Source organism: Oncorhynchus gorbuscha, linkage group LG06 (assembly GCF_021184085.1).
Source record: "Oncorhynchus gorbuscha isolate QuinsamMale2020 ecotype Even-year linkage group LG06, OgorEven_v1.0, whole genome shotgun sequence".
Lineage (NCBI taxonomy): Eukaryota > Metazoa > Chordata > Actinopteri > Salmoniformes > Salmonidae > Oncorhynchus > Oncorhynchus gorbuscha.
The window spans coordinates 23,898,832-23,912,937 of record NC_060178.1 but is presented as its reverse complement, the minus strand read 5'-3'; the positions used below and the strand labels follow the sequence as shown (position 1 = coordinate 23,912,937).

Sequence of the window (14,106 nt, the reverse complement as noted above, 5' to 3'; positions counted from 1 at the left end):
CTGTATATTCTATTAGTGGCTACCACTCTAAATGTCTAACAATCCCTCCCCTCAAGAACCCGCCAGGCATCATGAGTGTGCTGGATGATGTGTGTGCCACCATGCATGCCAAGGGTGAGGGGGCAGACGGCACCCTGCTCCAGAAGCTCTCGGCGGCGGTGGGCACACACGAACACTTCAACAGCTGGAACTCGGGCTTCGTCATCCACCACTATGCAGGCAAGGTGAGTACCCGGAGAAGACAAGAGTTTTAAACTCAAAACTGATTTAAGTAAACACTTCATGTGGGTAGACATATGGGTGAGGTGTGAAGGTTGCTGTGAATTTTAAGACTTACACATAATGCATTATCTGTCACCTCAGGTCTCCTACGAAATAAACGGCTTCTGTGAGAGAAACCGGGATGTCCTTTTTACTGACCTTATTGAACTGATGCAGAGCAGCGAACAGTATGTATTCCTCTATCTTTACCTGAACTGACACATCCCAGTAAGCAAAATGACGTTGAAAGACATCTTTTAGACCTCTTCTCCAGACTTGGATGTCAGGTTCATTTTATGTGCTGAACGAATGGTGAAAATGCATATGTTCTTCACGTCGATAATACAATTTATGGACATCGAAAATACATATTTTCCGGACGTCGAAAATACGTGCAGTATTTTCCTGATGTTGAAATCAGGTGCATTCTAGGTGCTGAATGAAAGGTGAAAATATGTATTTTCCGGACGTCAAAAATACATATTATACAGACATTGAAAATACGTCTTTTTTCAGTCATTGATTCTATGGCCAAATTTCTCAATGACATAAACATTATATCACAATAATAATTTTTCAAGCCTCTTAATATAGGAAAGAGGAGCCAACTGACGAGTGCAACAGAATATTTATTATTGCTCCCTAGTGATGGGACGATTGATACCGGAGCTCCGACACTCCGATGCAGTTTTCGAAGCACTTCTGATTCGACACAACGTAGCGATGCTTGTAACAAAGTAACAACACCACCTGATGATGACGTTCCAAGCTTCAGATGTTACACTACCATCTGACCAGTGTTGGAACTCAGAACTGAAGGTGCTGACCTTTGCTGGAAGCTTTTAGTTTTTATCTAACTAGATATTTCATATTTGTGTTGTTTGCTCTATAACCTATTCGTTTATACGCCACCGTGATATACAATAAGGCTGTAACAACAAAAAGACAACAGTCACACAGTGGCCGAATAAATTCAACTGCACATACATTTGTGTAATCACAAAACCGGACAGCAACATCTGTCCGGTGAAGTCCACAAAGCAAGTATTGCATTATCCGACAGTTACTGTATAAACACAAAAAGTTGAATCCCAATGCCATCCTCCTCTCTTTCATGACTTTTAGTTTTTGTTTTCATAGGCTACCTAGTTAAAATTCTTGCAAGCCTAACGTAATGTGAAAAGCAATTCAATATGATCCTCCATCTTGTCCCCACAGTGCCTTCATCTGCAGCCTCTTCCCTGAAAACCTCAACACAGACAAGAAGAGCAGGCCCACCACTGCTAGCTGTAAGATCAAGGTAACAGTCCCCACTCTACTACTGTACCAGAACTATGGTTCAGTAGCTGAGTGTAACAGCACTCGCAAAGATTTCAGTTTATCAGTACGTGGTTGTACATCCATCCCTTATGTTCTCTCTGCAGAAACAAGCCAATGATCTGGTGAACACGTTGATGAAGTGCACCCCCCACTATATCCGATGTATCAAACCCAACGAGACTAAGAGACCCAAGGACTGGGAAGAGAGTCGGTGTGTCCCTATAACACTCCCTAACAGACATCATATACAATAGCAGATTATTTTGGGATTTCAGAAGAATTCAGGTGCTATAATTCTCTAGTTTGGAACATTAGAACATAGGTGATATTGAACCTGTGTGTGTGTGTGTGTGTGTGTGTGTGTGTGTGTGTGTGTGTGTGTGTGTGTGTGTGTGTGTGTGTGTGTGTGTGTGTGTGTGTGTGTGTGTGTGTGTGTGTGTGTGTGTGTGTGTGTGTGTGTGTGTGTGTGTGTGTGTGTGTGTGTGCGTGTGTGTGCGTGTGTGTGCGTGTGTGTGCGTGTGTGTGTTTAGGGCGAAGCACCAGGTGGAGTACCTTGGGCTGCGGGAGAATATCCGTGTGCGTCGAGCCGGCTACGCCTACCGCAGAGTCTTCAATAAGTTCCTACAGAGGTGAGTCTTACTTACTCTTAGGTGTGTGTCCTTCAGTGTCTGCTGGGTGTCCTCACAGTGTGTGTGGGGGGATGGAGAGTCTACTGTATGCTCTACCCAGTACCTGACTCACTGTGTGTGTCCTTCAGTGTCTGCTGGGTGTCCTCACAGTGTGTGTGGGGGGGTGGAGAGTCTACTGTATGCTCTACCCAGTACCTGACTCACAGTGTGTGTGGGGGGATGGAGAGTCTACTGTATGCTCTACCCAGTACCTGACTCACAGTGTGTGTGGGGGGATGGAGAGTCTACTGTATGCTCTACCCAGTACCTGACTCACTGTGTGTGTGGGGGGATGGAGAGTCTACTGTATGCTCTACCCAGTACCTGACTCACTGTGTGTGTCCTTCAGTGTCTACTGGGTGTCCTCACAGAGTGGGGGGGGTGGAGAGTCTACTGTATGCTCTACCCAGTACCTGACTCACAGTGTGTGTGGGGGATGGAGAGTCTACTGTATGCTCTACCCAGTACCTGACTCACTGTGTGTGTCCTTCAGTGTCTACTGGGTGTCCTCACAGTGTGTGTGGGGGGATGGAGAGTCTACTGTATGCTCTACCCAGTACCTGACTCACTGTGTGTGTGGGGGGATGGAGAGTCTACTGTATGCTCTACCCAGTACCTGACTCACTGTGTGTGTCCTTCAGTGTCTACTGGGTGTCCTCACAGTGTGTGTGGGGGGATGGAGAGTCTACTGTATGCTCTACCCAGTACCTGACTCACTGTGTTTGGCCTACAGGTATGCCATCCTGACGGCAGAGACGTGGCCGTGCTGGCGGGGGGGAGAGCAGCAGGGGGTCCTGCATCTCCTCCGCTCTGTCAACATGGACACAGACCAGTACCAGATGGGACGCTCCAAGGTCTTTGTCAAGGCCCCAGAGTCGGTAGGGGCCCATATACTGTAGTTCTCCCTGGGAAAAGTGCTGTTTCATTCATCTTAATGGGACTTCCCGGGTTTAAGGGTGAATAAATTAACTGTATTAAAAGGTGTGAGGTATTACACTGCAAAATAGTTTATTTGATCTCAGCATTCCCTCTTCCCTCCGTCTCCTCTAGCTCTTCCTATTGGAGGAGATGCGGGAGAGGAAATTCGACACGTTCGCCAGGACCATCCAGAAGGCCTGGAGGAAGTACATCGCCAGGCGGAAATATGAACAGATGAGGGAAGACGGTGAGTGTGTCAATGATCCTGGTGTCACGTTCCTCATAAGGAGTAGACCAAGATGCAGCGTGGTATGTTTCCATCCTTTATTTTGGAATAGAAAACTTCAAAGAACAAAACAACAAAGCGAACAAATGAAATGTGAAGCTATAATAATGCTCTCAGGCAACTATACATAGACAAGATCCCACAAAGTACAATGGGGAAATGGCTACCTAAATATGATCCCCAATCAGAGACAATGATAAACAGCTGCCTCTGATTGGGAACCATACCAGGCCAACATAGATATACAATTCCCCTAGATAACCCACCCTTAATCACACCCCGACCTAACCAACATAGAAAATAAACAGCTCTCTATGGTCAGGGTGTGACACCTGGAGAAGTGTGGGGATGGAACAAGAAAGAAAAATGATTATACATAAATCAATTTGGATATACAGCAATGAATATATGCCCTCAGAGGGTCTTAACATTCCCAGGAACTCTCTCTCCCATGTGGTCTCCAGCTTCAGACATCCTGTATAACTCTAAGGAGCGGAGGAGGAACAGCATCAACAGGAACTTTGTAGGAGACTATCTGGGACTGGAGCAGAGGCCTGAGCTCAGACAGTTCCTGGCCAAGAGAGAGCGAGTCGACTTCGCAGACTCTGTCAACAAGTTTGACCGCAGGTTCAAGGTGAGCATACCACTTCCTCCACCACAGAGTGGTGAGGAAAACCGAGCCAACGCCGGGGTTAACAGCACAGCATGGGGTTGACTTCTTACTTCTTCCATTTATACCCACTCACTCTCTTCCATTATCTCTCTCTCCAGTCCATCAAGAGGGACCTCATTCTGTCTCCCAAAGGCATCTACCTCATAGGCAGAGAGAAGGTGAAGAAGGGGCCAGAGAAGGGACAGATAAAGGAGGTGTTAAAAAGGAAGCTGGAGTTTGAGAGTATCCACTCTATCTCTCTCAGGTAAAGCTTTTTTCTCACTGCTGAAGTTAGATCAGCATGTAACAGTGCAGTGTGGTGTCATCTCCAGCCAGTGTCAATGGGAGTTTTTGTGGTTAGTGTGGTTTAAGATAAAACAGGAACTGATAACACAGGATCTTTTTAAACTCTGCATTGTGCAATTATATCACCCGCCTGTGTGGGTATGACACTTCTTCTACCAATGCCAATCCCGTAAAACTCTAAATTTATATATTTCTCCCTCTCACTATAGTATGAGACAGGATGATTTCTTCATCGTGCATGAGACTCAGTATGATAGTCTGCTAGAGTCCAACTTCAAGACTGAGTTCCTCAGCTTGCTCTGTAAGCGCTATGAAGAGGTGACCAAGAACAAGCTGCCTCTCTCCTTCAATGACAGGTAGGACTACACACATACTGGATAGCGAAATCCTTGCTGTATGACTTCATGGTTTAGTGGATTGGATTAACTTTGGATAAAAGCATCTAGTAAAATCATCCGTCGTTGTGGTTCTGTAGGCTGGAGTTCCGGGTGAAGAAGGAGGGCTGGGGAGGAGGGGGCACCCGTGTTGTGGTGTTCCAGAGGGGACAGGGGGACCTGGCAGAGATCAAACCAGCTGGAAAGACACTCACCATCACGGTGGGAGATGGCCTGCCCAAGACCTCCAGTGAGTAACAGGGAGAGAGAGAAGCACATGCAGAAGGAGAAAAGAGAAAAGAGAGTGTATATCTATAGATTACTCAGGCTGACTTGATATATAACATATATTATTTTTCCTAATATGTCATCCTTTAAAAATCAACATGTTTATTTTGTCAGAGCCCACCAAGAAGGGAGCGCTACAGATCCGTGCAGGCGGCAGGAGTCAGCCTCCCAGTAGAGGTAAACTCATGAATCTGTTCAGACATGTTCCTACGTCATCGGCAACAATCACTCCATGAACATGGACTTGCAATCCTTACTACTGTGTACCACCACCATGATAATTATGTTGAGTTATTAGTGTATGAATGGATGTACTGTATGTCTGTCTTGTGTTTACCTTGTATCTCTGTTCCTCTTCTTTGACTAGGGTCCCAGAATGGTGCACCCAGAGGTAGAGGTGCTCCACCGCCCCAGCAGCACACCTATACCTCCCAGAAACAGAACCGCCCCCCCAGCGCCGTCCTCCCCAAACTGGGCTCCCAGAATCCCAGACGAGGCCCGGCTCAGACTCAGACTCAACAGAGGAACCTGGACTTCCTCAACGTGCCTGACCAGGGCGTGTCTGGGTGAGCTGAATAAACTGAGCATACATTGGGCATTCACAAAAATATACTATCTAAAGTGAAAGATAGAACTTGAGCTCTCATCTCTCTCCCAGTATATCTCATCCCTTTATACCTCTCTTCAGAATGCAGAGGAAGAGGAGTATCAGCAGCCAGCGGCCACCCCCGGCCCCATCCAGCCGGTCCAAGGCCCAGCCCCGCCCCATGGGCCCACGTTGCCGGGCGTTGTACCAGTACGCTGGCCAGGACACCGATGAGCTCAGCTTTGACGCCAATGATGTCATCGACCTGCTCAATGAAGGTACACGTTGGGAGGGAATAGAATAGTACTCAATTGTTTATTTGTGAAAAAAGAAACCGTGTCCATTCGGGAACAAAGGAAAGGGGAAGAAAGAGGAGACTAGAGCACCAACTGGGTTGTTTTACGCTTGGCACTAGTACACCACTGCTGTAATGCTTGGCACTAGTACACCACTGCTGTAATGCTTGGCACTAGTACACCACTGCTGTAATGCTTGGCACTAGTACACCACTGCTGTAATGCTTGGCACTAGTACACCACTGCTGTAATGCTTGGCACTAGTACACCACTGCTGTAATGCTTGGCACTAGTACACCACTGCTGTAATGCTTGGCACTAGTACACCACTGCTGTAATGCTTGGCACTAGTACACCACTGCTGTAATGCTTGGCACTAGTACACCACTGCTGTAATGCTTGGCACTAGTACACCACTGCTGTAATGCTTGGCACTAGTACACCACTGCTGTAATGCTTGGCACTAGTACACCACTGCTGTAATGCTTGGCACTAGTACACCACTGCTGTAATGCTTGGCATAGGTACACCACTGCTGTAATGCTTGGCACTAGTACACCACTGCTGTAATGCTTGGCACTAGTACACCACTGCTGTAATGCTTGGCACTAGTACACCACTGCTGTAATGCTTGGCACTAGTACACCACTGCTGTAATGCTTGGCACTAGTGCACCACTGCTGTAGTGTTTGGCTCTAGTACACCACTGCTGTAATGCTTGGCACTAGTACACCACTGCTGTAATGCTTGGCATAGGTACACCACTGCTGTAATGCTTAGCAGTAGTACACCACTGCTGTAATGCTTGGCACTAGTACACCACTGCTGTAATGCTTGGCACTAGTACACCACTGCTGTAATGCTTAGCACTAGTACACCACTGCTGTAATGCTTGGCACTAGTACACCACTGCTGTAATGCTTGGCACTAGTACATCACTGCTGTAATGCTTGGCACTAGTACACCACTGCTGTAATGCTTGGCACTAGTACACCACTACTGTAATGTTGGGCACTGGAACACCATTGCTGAAAGGTTACCTTTCCCTTGCAGATGCATCAGGCTGGTGGAGGGGCAGGTTTCGTGGCAAGGAGGGACTCTTCCCTGGGAACTATGTGGAGAAAATCTGATGACTGCCTGTTCTGTGCCCGAAAAGTTGGATGGCATAACGATCCACTGTAAAGCAATGGTGAATTGCATGTGAGCCAAACAGTAATATCTGATTCACAAGCGTTTCAACAGGATCGTCATGTTGACACCAGTGCTTTGTATTATCTGCACAACAATATCAGTACAGAGAAAGAAACATGTTGAAAAGCTATCTGAAACAGAAGACTGCGCCTTTTTTATTTTTCATTTATGTTATATTGTCAGCCATAACTGATTTAACTGGGCATTATTCCAGTTTCACAAAGAGGACTTTGATGCAAAGCTTTGAGGTGCTGACGCAAAAGAAGATGCAATGATGTTATGCACATACATTTTTTTTGTGATATCAAATGTAGGGCCATCAAGTGTCGATGTAAAATCCTCCCAAAAGTCCATATTTTATATTCAAGTAAATACTACCTGTAAGCAACCAGTAGGAGGTACTGTTGCACCATTTCCATGTCTTCAACTCTTGCAAATGGTCTGAAAATGAAAGGTTGACTGATGTATGATAATATACATGAGTCTTTGGTGTTATAAGCTTCTTTCTGCTTTGTTGGATTCATTACAATACGAGTTTATGGACTTCTTTTATAACTGTTGTAAAATAACTTGAATTTCTATTTTGTGCCCAGTGACAGTGGTCACAATAAAGAAATATTTTCTATAAACGCAATTGATTGATACACTGTTTGCATCATCATTGGCATCATGAGTAACTAAATTGAACTTGATACTTTAAGACCACCTCATTCTTACATCATGTTAGCGATGTGTGATGAACCCTAGAATGCATCCTTGTTCGAAGTGTCGTAAACCTGTACGAATGCTGTCTTCATTATGGCTATGAATGATGTGTCACCTTGAATTGGTAGCCTAATGATTCCTACAGGTGGTTGTGAATGACAGGTGGACAAAAGAGAGTGCAGCGCAGCAGATTATTCTCCAGCTGGGAACACTGGTCCAACAGGTGAGCCGTGAATACAACTGGGAGCTTCACGTGTTCAAAATTGAAATGCTAATCATTTACAATGGTCAATGTGTGGTTGCAGGTTTATACTATTCATTGGAGCCGTTACTGAAGCATGCAGCAAGTATGTTTTATAAATACATGCCTTGACAATAAAACTACATGTTCTGTTATGAGCAGACTAGATACTTCATGAATACAGCCATACAAATAGTAATGGGTTGCATGTTAAAAACCTCTAAAGGATCCGTCCCTCTTTTTCAATTTTCGACCTAAAATTCCATACCCAAATCTAACGGCCTGTAGCTCGGGACCTGATGCAAAGGGTATGCATATTCTTGATAGCATTTGAAAGGAAACACTTTGAAGTTTGTGGAAATGTGAAATGAATGTAGGAGAATATAACACATTAGATCTGGTAAAAGATAATACAAAGAAAAAAACATTTGTGTTTTTTTGTATTTTTTCTGTACCATCAACTTTGAAATGCAAGAAGCGCCATAATGTATTATTCCAGCCCAGGTGCAGTTTAGATTTTTGCCACTAGATGGCAACAGTGTATGTGCAAAGTTTTAGGCTAATCCAATGAACCATTTAATTTCTGTTCAAAACATTGTATCAAGACTGCCCAAATGTGCCTAAATGGTTTATTAATAACTTTTCAAGTTCATAACTGTGCACTCTCCTCAAACAATAGCATGGTATTATTTCACTGTAATAGCTACTGTAAATTAGACAGTTCAGTTAGATTAACAAGAGTTTAAGCTTTCTGCCAATATCTGATACCTCTATGTCCTGGGAAATGTTATTGTTACTTACAACCTCATGCTAATCGCATTAGCCTACATTAGCTCAATCTTCCCGTGGGGGACCCACCAATACTGTAGAGGTTTAAACATACATGGTATCCGTAATAACTGAATATTGTCACTGGTACCTGTGGAGACAGGAACAATAGCCATACTGTGTTGATCCTGAGCATGATCCCCTGTTTATTCTGATGATCCATAAACAGACCAGTAGCGCTGATCTCAACTATGACCTCCTTCCACGGAGCTTTACATCACTGACCGGACTTCTTAACATGAAAATACAACTGTATGATTGTCTGGGCTCTTTGGTCCTCATCTTGCTTCAAACTAGCATTGGCCTAGATTACTTTTTTAATGAATGGCAATATGTGGGGATTAAGTGGGATACAACATGCAGTCCATCAATATTGACGTAATGGCGTGTTTTTTTAAGAGTAGGGAATAAGCCAGTCAAGACATTCATAATAGGAACAACCCTATTGAGAACCATTATACAGGTGTCCATGCTGCTGACTGAGCTAGTTATGCCGACTCACCTCCCTGGCACAAAAGTTTCAATTAACATCGTCAGGAATCTTCTTGCTTCTAGAATAAATTAATAATACAATGGCAAAAGGCGGGTAACGAACGATTTGCTACCTATGACGTCCGTCAAAAGCAAAGCGCATGACGAGATCGGACCAATGTGGCCTCACACTCATGCGCTTGTGCCATCCCTGCGGGTACACCTGGCCCTTTGAGAATATGAATAGCCGCAGCTTTTGCCATTCACGCATGTATGTGTATTTGCTCTAATTACTATAATTTCAAACTATGCCCAATAAGGAATGACTTAATGCTTTAATATTGTTGGTTTTAGTTATACACATATATTTTATCATAGCGCGTTGCCTGTTGCGAAGTTTGGATATCAGGTAAAGCTTACCCATGCACATTTGGTTTCCATTCAATTTAAAGCCTAAATTGAATTGATAGGTTGTAATATAGCAAAGGCACCGGGAATGTGTCAATTTAACAATAGTATTTCTTGCCAGACCAGGGCGTGAAGTAACATTCAAGACTAGTGCAACTGGATCGGGAGAATTTTGTCCCCTATTAAAACCCACCTGCCACTTGGAGAAGAAAGTAGATGTGTTTGGATTACAAAATTGGAGGGAAACTCTATATCGATTTTATCTAGTCATCTGAGATGGTGGTCATATACAATTCCATATAAACACATGCTGTTTTGTTGTCAATATAATTTATATCCACAGGTGACAGGTGTTTTGATGATGACAATTTCATGATGATGACTTGTATTATTGAGTCTGTGGATGCAAGGTATTTTGCAATCTACTTACAACCTACTTGCATATGTAGCCGATGTGAAATGGCGAGCTAGTTAGCGGCGGTGCGCGCTAGTGGCGTTTCAATCGGTGACGTCACTTGCTCTGAGACCTTGAAGTGACTCGACGTGTGCAGAGCGTCCCTGGTTCGCGCCCAGGTCGGGGCGAGAGGACGGACGTAAAGTCTATACTGTTATGCATTCATGGTGATGAGATGACATTTGCTTTGGGGTCAAAGCTAATTGTAGATTGCAGTATGGATGGTTGAAGCAGAACAGTGTGCATTGGCAGTCCTTCCTACTCTGTTTGTCATCTATTTATAATATAATATTTGAACAACAATAGCTCATATAATTTATCTTTATTATAATTGGATTGTGACATGCAGAACAGCAAGAGCAACACTGAAGCATCCATTTTGGTGACTGGTTTAAGAAGCCCATGACAAGGCACCCACACCTGGATATTTGCTTATCTTTTCAACGGGGGACAAACAGACAACAGACATTTCACTTGAGCCCGTCCCTGTTATGGAGTCTTCAAAAAGTGGACCAGCACGTGGAGTCTTTGAAAAAGGCTTCATCCACATTGTTAGTCACACTGTGTTGTATGCTGGAAACTCTGAAAGTAATAGAAAATAATGGCCTAAATGGTCTCACTCTATTCTTTCTTTCTCTAGTCAAGTGAGAAGATGATGTGTTCTCCTATGAAAGCTCAGATCTGGACTGGTGTGAGGCAAACTACAGGCACTCTGAAGTACACTGTGCGTGAACATGATTTATTTCTTACAATATCCAGCTGAGATATACACCTCTGTGCTCACTGTGCCTTTTTAAAACTCCATTGCAGTATACTTGTCTAATATATTGTTGTATTTTATTTGTTTGCGGAGGACCATATTTTATGGCCACAATGATGATAGATGTAGTGGACAGGTGCATCACTCACTGCATTACATTGTGAATCCCTCTTTTAGAACACTCCTTTCTGTTTCGCCAGATGAGCAGTCTGTTCGTCTTCGTGATCTCCCCCATCATGCTGTACCTGCTGCACACTTACGCCAGGGAAGTACCTGTACCTGGTCTGGATCATGATGGTCTTTGTGGGTGTGTGTCCACTCTTCTCTCCAAACATCAGGACAAGCTTCATTAAGTTATAACTCCACTCCCAAGATGCCCTCATCGGTCTGCTTTAGATACTGGGTAGGGCCAGGGCTAGGGGCCATTTAGGAATTGGGCATCAATGTGTGTCCCCTCCCTAAAGGTCTCTTCTCTGCCTACTTCCACATGACCCTGAGCTTCATGGGCCAGATGCTGGATGAGCAGTCCATCCTGTGGGTGCTGGGGCTCTGCTGGGGCTCTGCTATGCCCTCTGGTATTCCTATGCTTCATCAATGACAGGTTGGCCACCATAACACCTGCTCAAGGCTTCTGCAGCCAAATCATTATCTGTGAATACTGGAAGTAGCATATACCGTGTTTCACCTTCCTGTCTCTATTCAATGTAACCATGGGGCAGCGGCCATGTGTGTTTAGATCTCCCTGCTACAGGATCACGCGGTTGTTCTCTCTATATGGAACAAACGGCAATACATACTGTAGGCTGTTAATAAGGCAGGAGACAACGACAGGATCTTTTTACAGGACATGCCAGGTTGAAACAGAAGCCATGCTAAGCCAGGAGCCTGACAACCAGGCCAGGAGCAGCCTGGTAGTATGCTATATAGTAGTATGCTATATTCACCAGCCAGTCGGAGAGAGGGGCTTCCTAGCGTTCTGAATGACTCTCCCATTAACACTGTTTTAATATTAAAGTAAAGGGTGGGAAAAGATTAATGCAATATTAATGAGAGTGTGAACATAATCCCAATTGAACTATGAAAAGGGCCCACCCTGTGCTCCTTTGTCAAACCCACTGACAACGCCTACGTCCTCAACTGCCTTGCCCTCTACATCACCTACTCATTGGGTCTGGAGATGAGGATGTAAGGCAATACCTCTCATTATTGTACTGTACATTACTGTCCAGTGCACATTCTATCACTCCATCAGTTCACTGTCTGATAACTGCTTTCTGTTCCTCTCTCGCTCATGCGCTCACTCTCTCTGTTTATCGCTCTGCTTTATTTTCCCCACTCACAGCTGTACTGACCAATAGGTGCTACGGTTATGCTGGTCTGGTGTTGGCCTGTGGGGGATGGCAATCATCTACTGGATCAGTGACTGTTTCGGATGCATCCTCTGGCAAAAGCTCAACTTCTGCTATCTGCATGGCATCTGGTAAAAGTAGGGGATAGGATGTGAACAGAAATTAGACATAATATTCTCTCTTTGATGTTGTGAATAATCATGAACAGACTGACATGTGTCTATTCACCCTCTAGTCACATTCTGATTGTGATCGCTGTAGCCTACCCAAGCACCCTGATAGCCTACTAGGATGCCAACTACGAGATACCTTACTCCCTGTCAGGCCTTCAGTACTGGCCCAGTGATAACTGTGTCCTGGGCTTGCCTTACATCGTCCTGAAAGGAACCACCAAGACTCAGAAAAGATGTTAGAGAATGTTCAACTTCTCCAAGAGACAACTTGATGGCTTTGGTGATGAAATGTGCTATGTAGTGCCGTGCAAGGAAAAGTGTCTAATGCAGTGCCTTTCTTTTTACTTAGCAGTGACTCCGTTTTGAGAAATGGTTGCAATTCATAAGTTTGCTCCTTATTTGATATGATAACAGAATCAATGCACATGTTAAAGAATTAAACAAGAATTAATGTGTGTATGTTTTTATATGCATTTTGTGTGAATTGATCAATGCACTCATCTGTTATTTGCGTCCATATATGCATGGATATTCTCTCCACATGTTTTTATAAAACAATTTTGTGTATATCTGTGTTTTGGTATAATAACATGATTGGCTTTGTAGTGATGAGAATGGAGATGATTTCAACCCCCAAAATACAGTGTTTCTTAGATGTAGGGCTGAATCACAACCACAACATTTTAGGGGTAAAGGGCTTGTAGGGTTTGTTTATATAACCTACAACTTTACATTTGTCATCCTTTTCAGGGATAATATCATATTATGTGTGATCTGAACTAAACTAAGTTTAAGACATTTTATACAACCACATAAACATAAATGTTTGTCTTGGTTCGGAGATCTTAAGATGTAAGTATTTTTGGATGTTATTACAGAAAATGTAAGGACCATGTCAATGTTTGTTATGTGTGGAATTCTACATCTATGAGATCAATTAAATGTGTATATGAATAAGATTAACGGTTACTGAATTAAATTCTATGATGAATTTGAGACGTTTCTAAATATACTGAAAAATATATAAACCCAACATGTAAAGTGTTGGTTCCATGTTTCATGAAGTGAAATAAAAGATCCCATAAATGTTTCCATATGCACAAAAAGCTTATTTCTCTCACATTTTGTGCACAAATTTGTTAACATCCCTGTTAAGGAGAATTTCTCTTTTGCTAAAATAATCCATCCACCTGACAGGTGTGGCATATCAAGAAGCTGATTAAACAGCATGACCATTAACTTGTGCTGGGGACAATAAAAGGCCACTCTAAAATATGCAGTTTTGTCACACAACACAGTGCCTCAGATATCTCAAGTTTTGAGGGAGTGTGCAATTGGCATGCCGACTGCAGGAATGTCCTCCAGAGCTGTTGCCAGAGAATTTAATGTAAATTTCTCCACCATGAGCCACCAATGTAATTTTTGAGAATTTGGCAGTAAGTCCAACCGACTTCGCAACCACAGACCACATGTAACCACACCAGCCCAGGGCATCCACATGCGTCTTCTTCACCTGCAGGATCGTCTGAGACCAGGGCCCCGACAGCCGATGAAACTGAGGTGTATTTCTG

At 43.8% G+C, this 14,106-nt stretch overlaps 1 protein-coding gene and 1 pseudogene across 1 annotated transcript in view; both read left to right on the top strand.

Annotated features, from left to right (window-relative positions):
* The window catches only part of LOC124037723 (unconventional myosin-If-like), a 28,120-nt gene extending 20,328 nt beyond the window's left edge, over positions 1-7,792 (top strand). The window contains exons 14-28 of the mRNA XM_046352715.1: positions 57-224; positions 364-449; positions 1,480-1,561; positions 1,686-1,792; positions 2,112-2,210; positions 2,983-3,127; positions 3,300-3,414; positions 3,918-4,087; positions 4,225-4,370; positions 4,621-4,767; positions 4,887-5,035; positions 5,188-5,250; positions 5,441-5,639; positions 5,762-5,937; positions 7,009-7,792. Of these exons, the coding sequence (XP_046208671.1) occupies positions 57-224; positions 364-449; positions 1,480-1,561; positions 1,686-1,792; positions 2,112-2,210; positions 2,983-3,127; positions 3,300-3,414; positions 3,918-4,087; positions 4,225-4,370; positions 4,621-4,767; positions 4,887-5,035; positions 5,188-5,250; positions 5,441-5,639; positions 5,762-5,937; positions 7,009-7,085 (1,929 nt within the window). The 3' untranslated portion in view covers positions 7,086-7,792. The remainder of the gene's footprint in view (positions 1-56; positions 225-363; positions 450-1,479; positions 1,562-1,685; positions 1,793-2,111; positions 2,211-2,982; positions 3,128-3,299; positions 3,415-3,917; positions 4,088-4,224; positions 4,371-4,620; positions 4,768-4,886; positions 5,036-5,187; positions 5,251-5,440; positions 5,640-5,761; positions 5,938-7,008) is intronic.
* Positions 7,793-7,815: 23 nt separating this feature from the next.
* On the top strand, positions 7,816-12,775 carry LOC124038653 (annotated as a pseudogene).
* Positions 12,776-14,106: the final 1,331 nt, after the last annotated feature.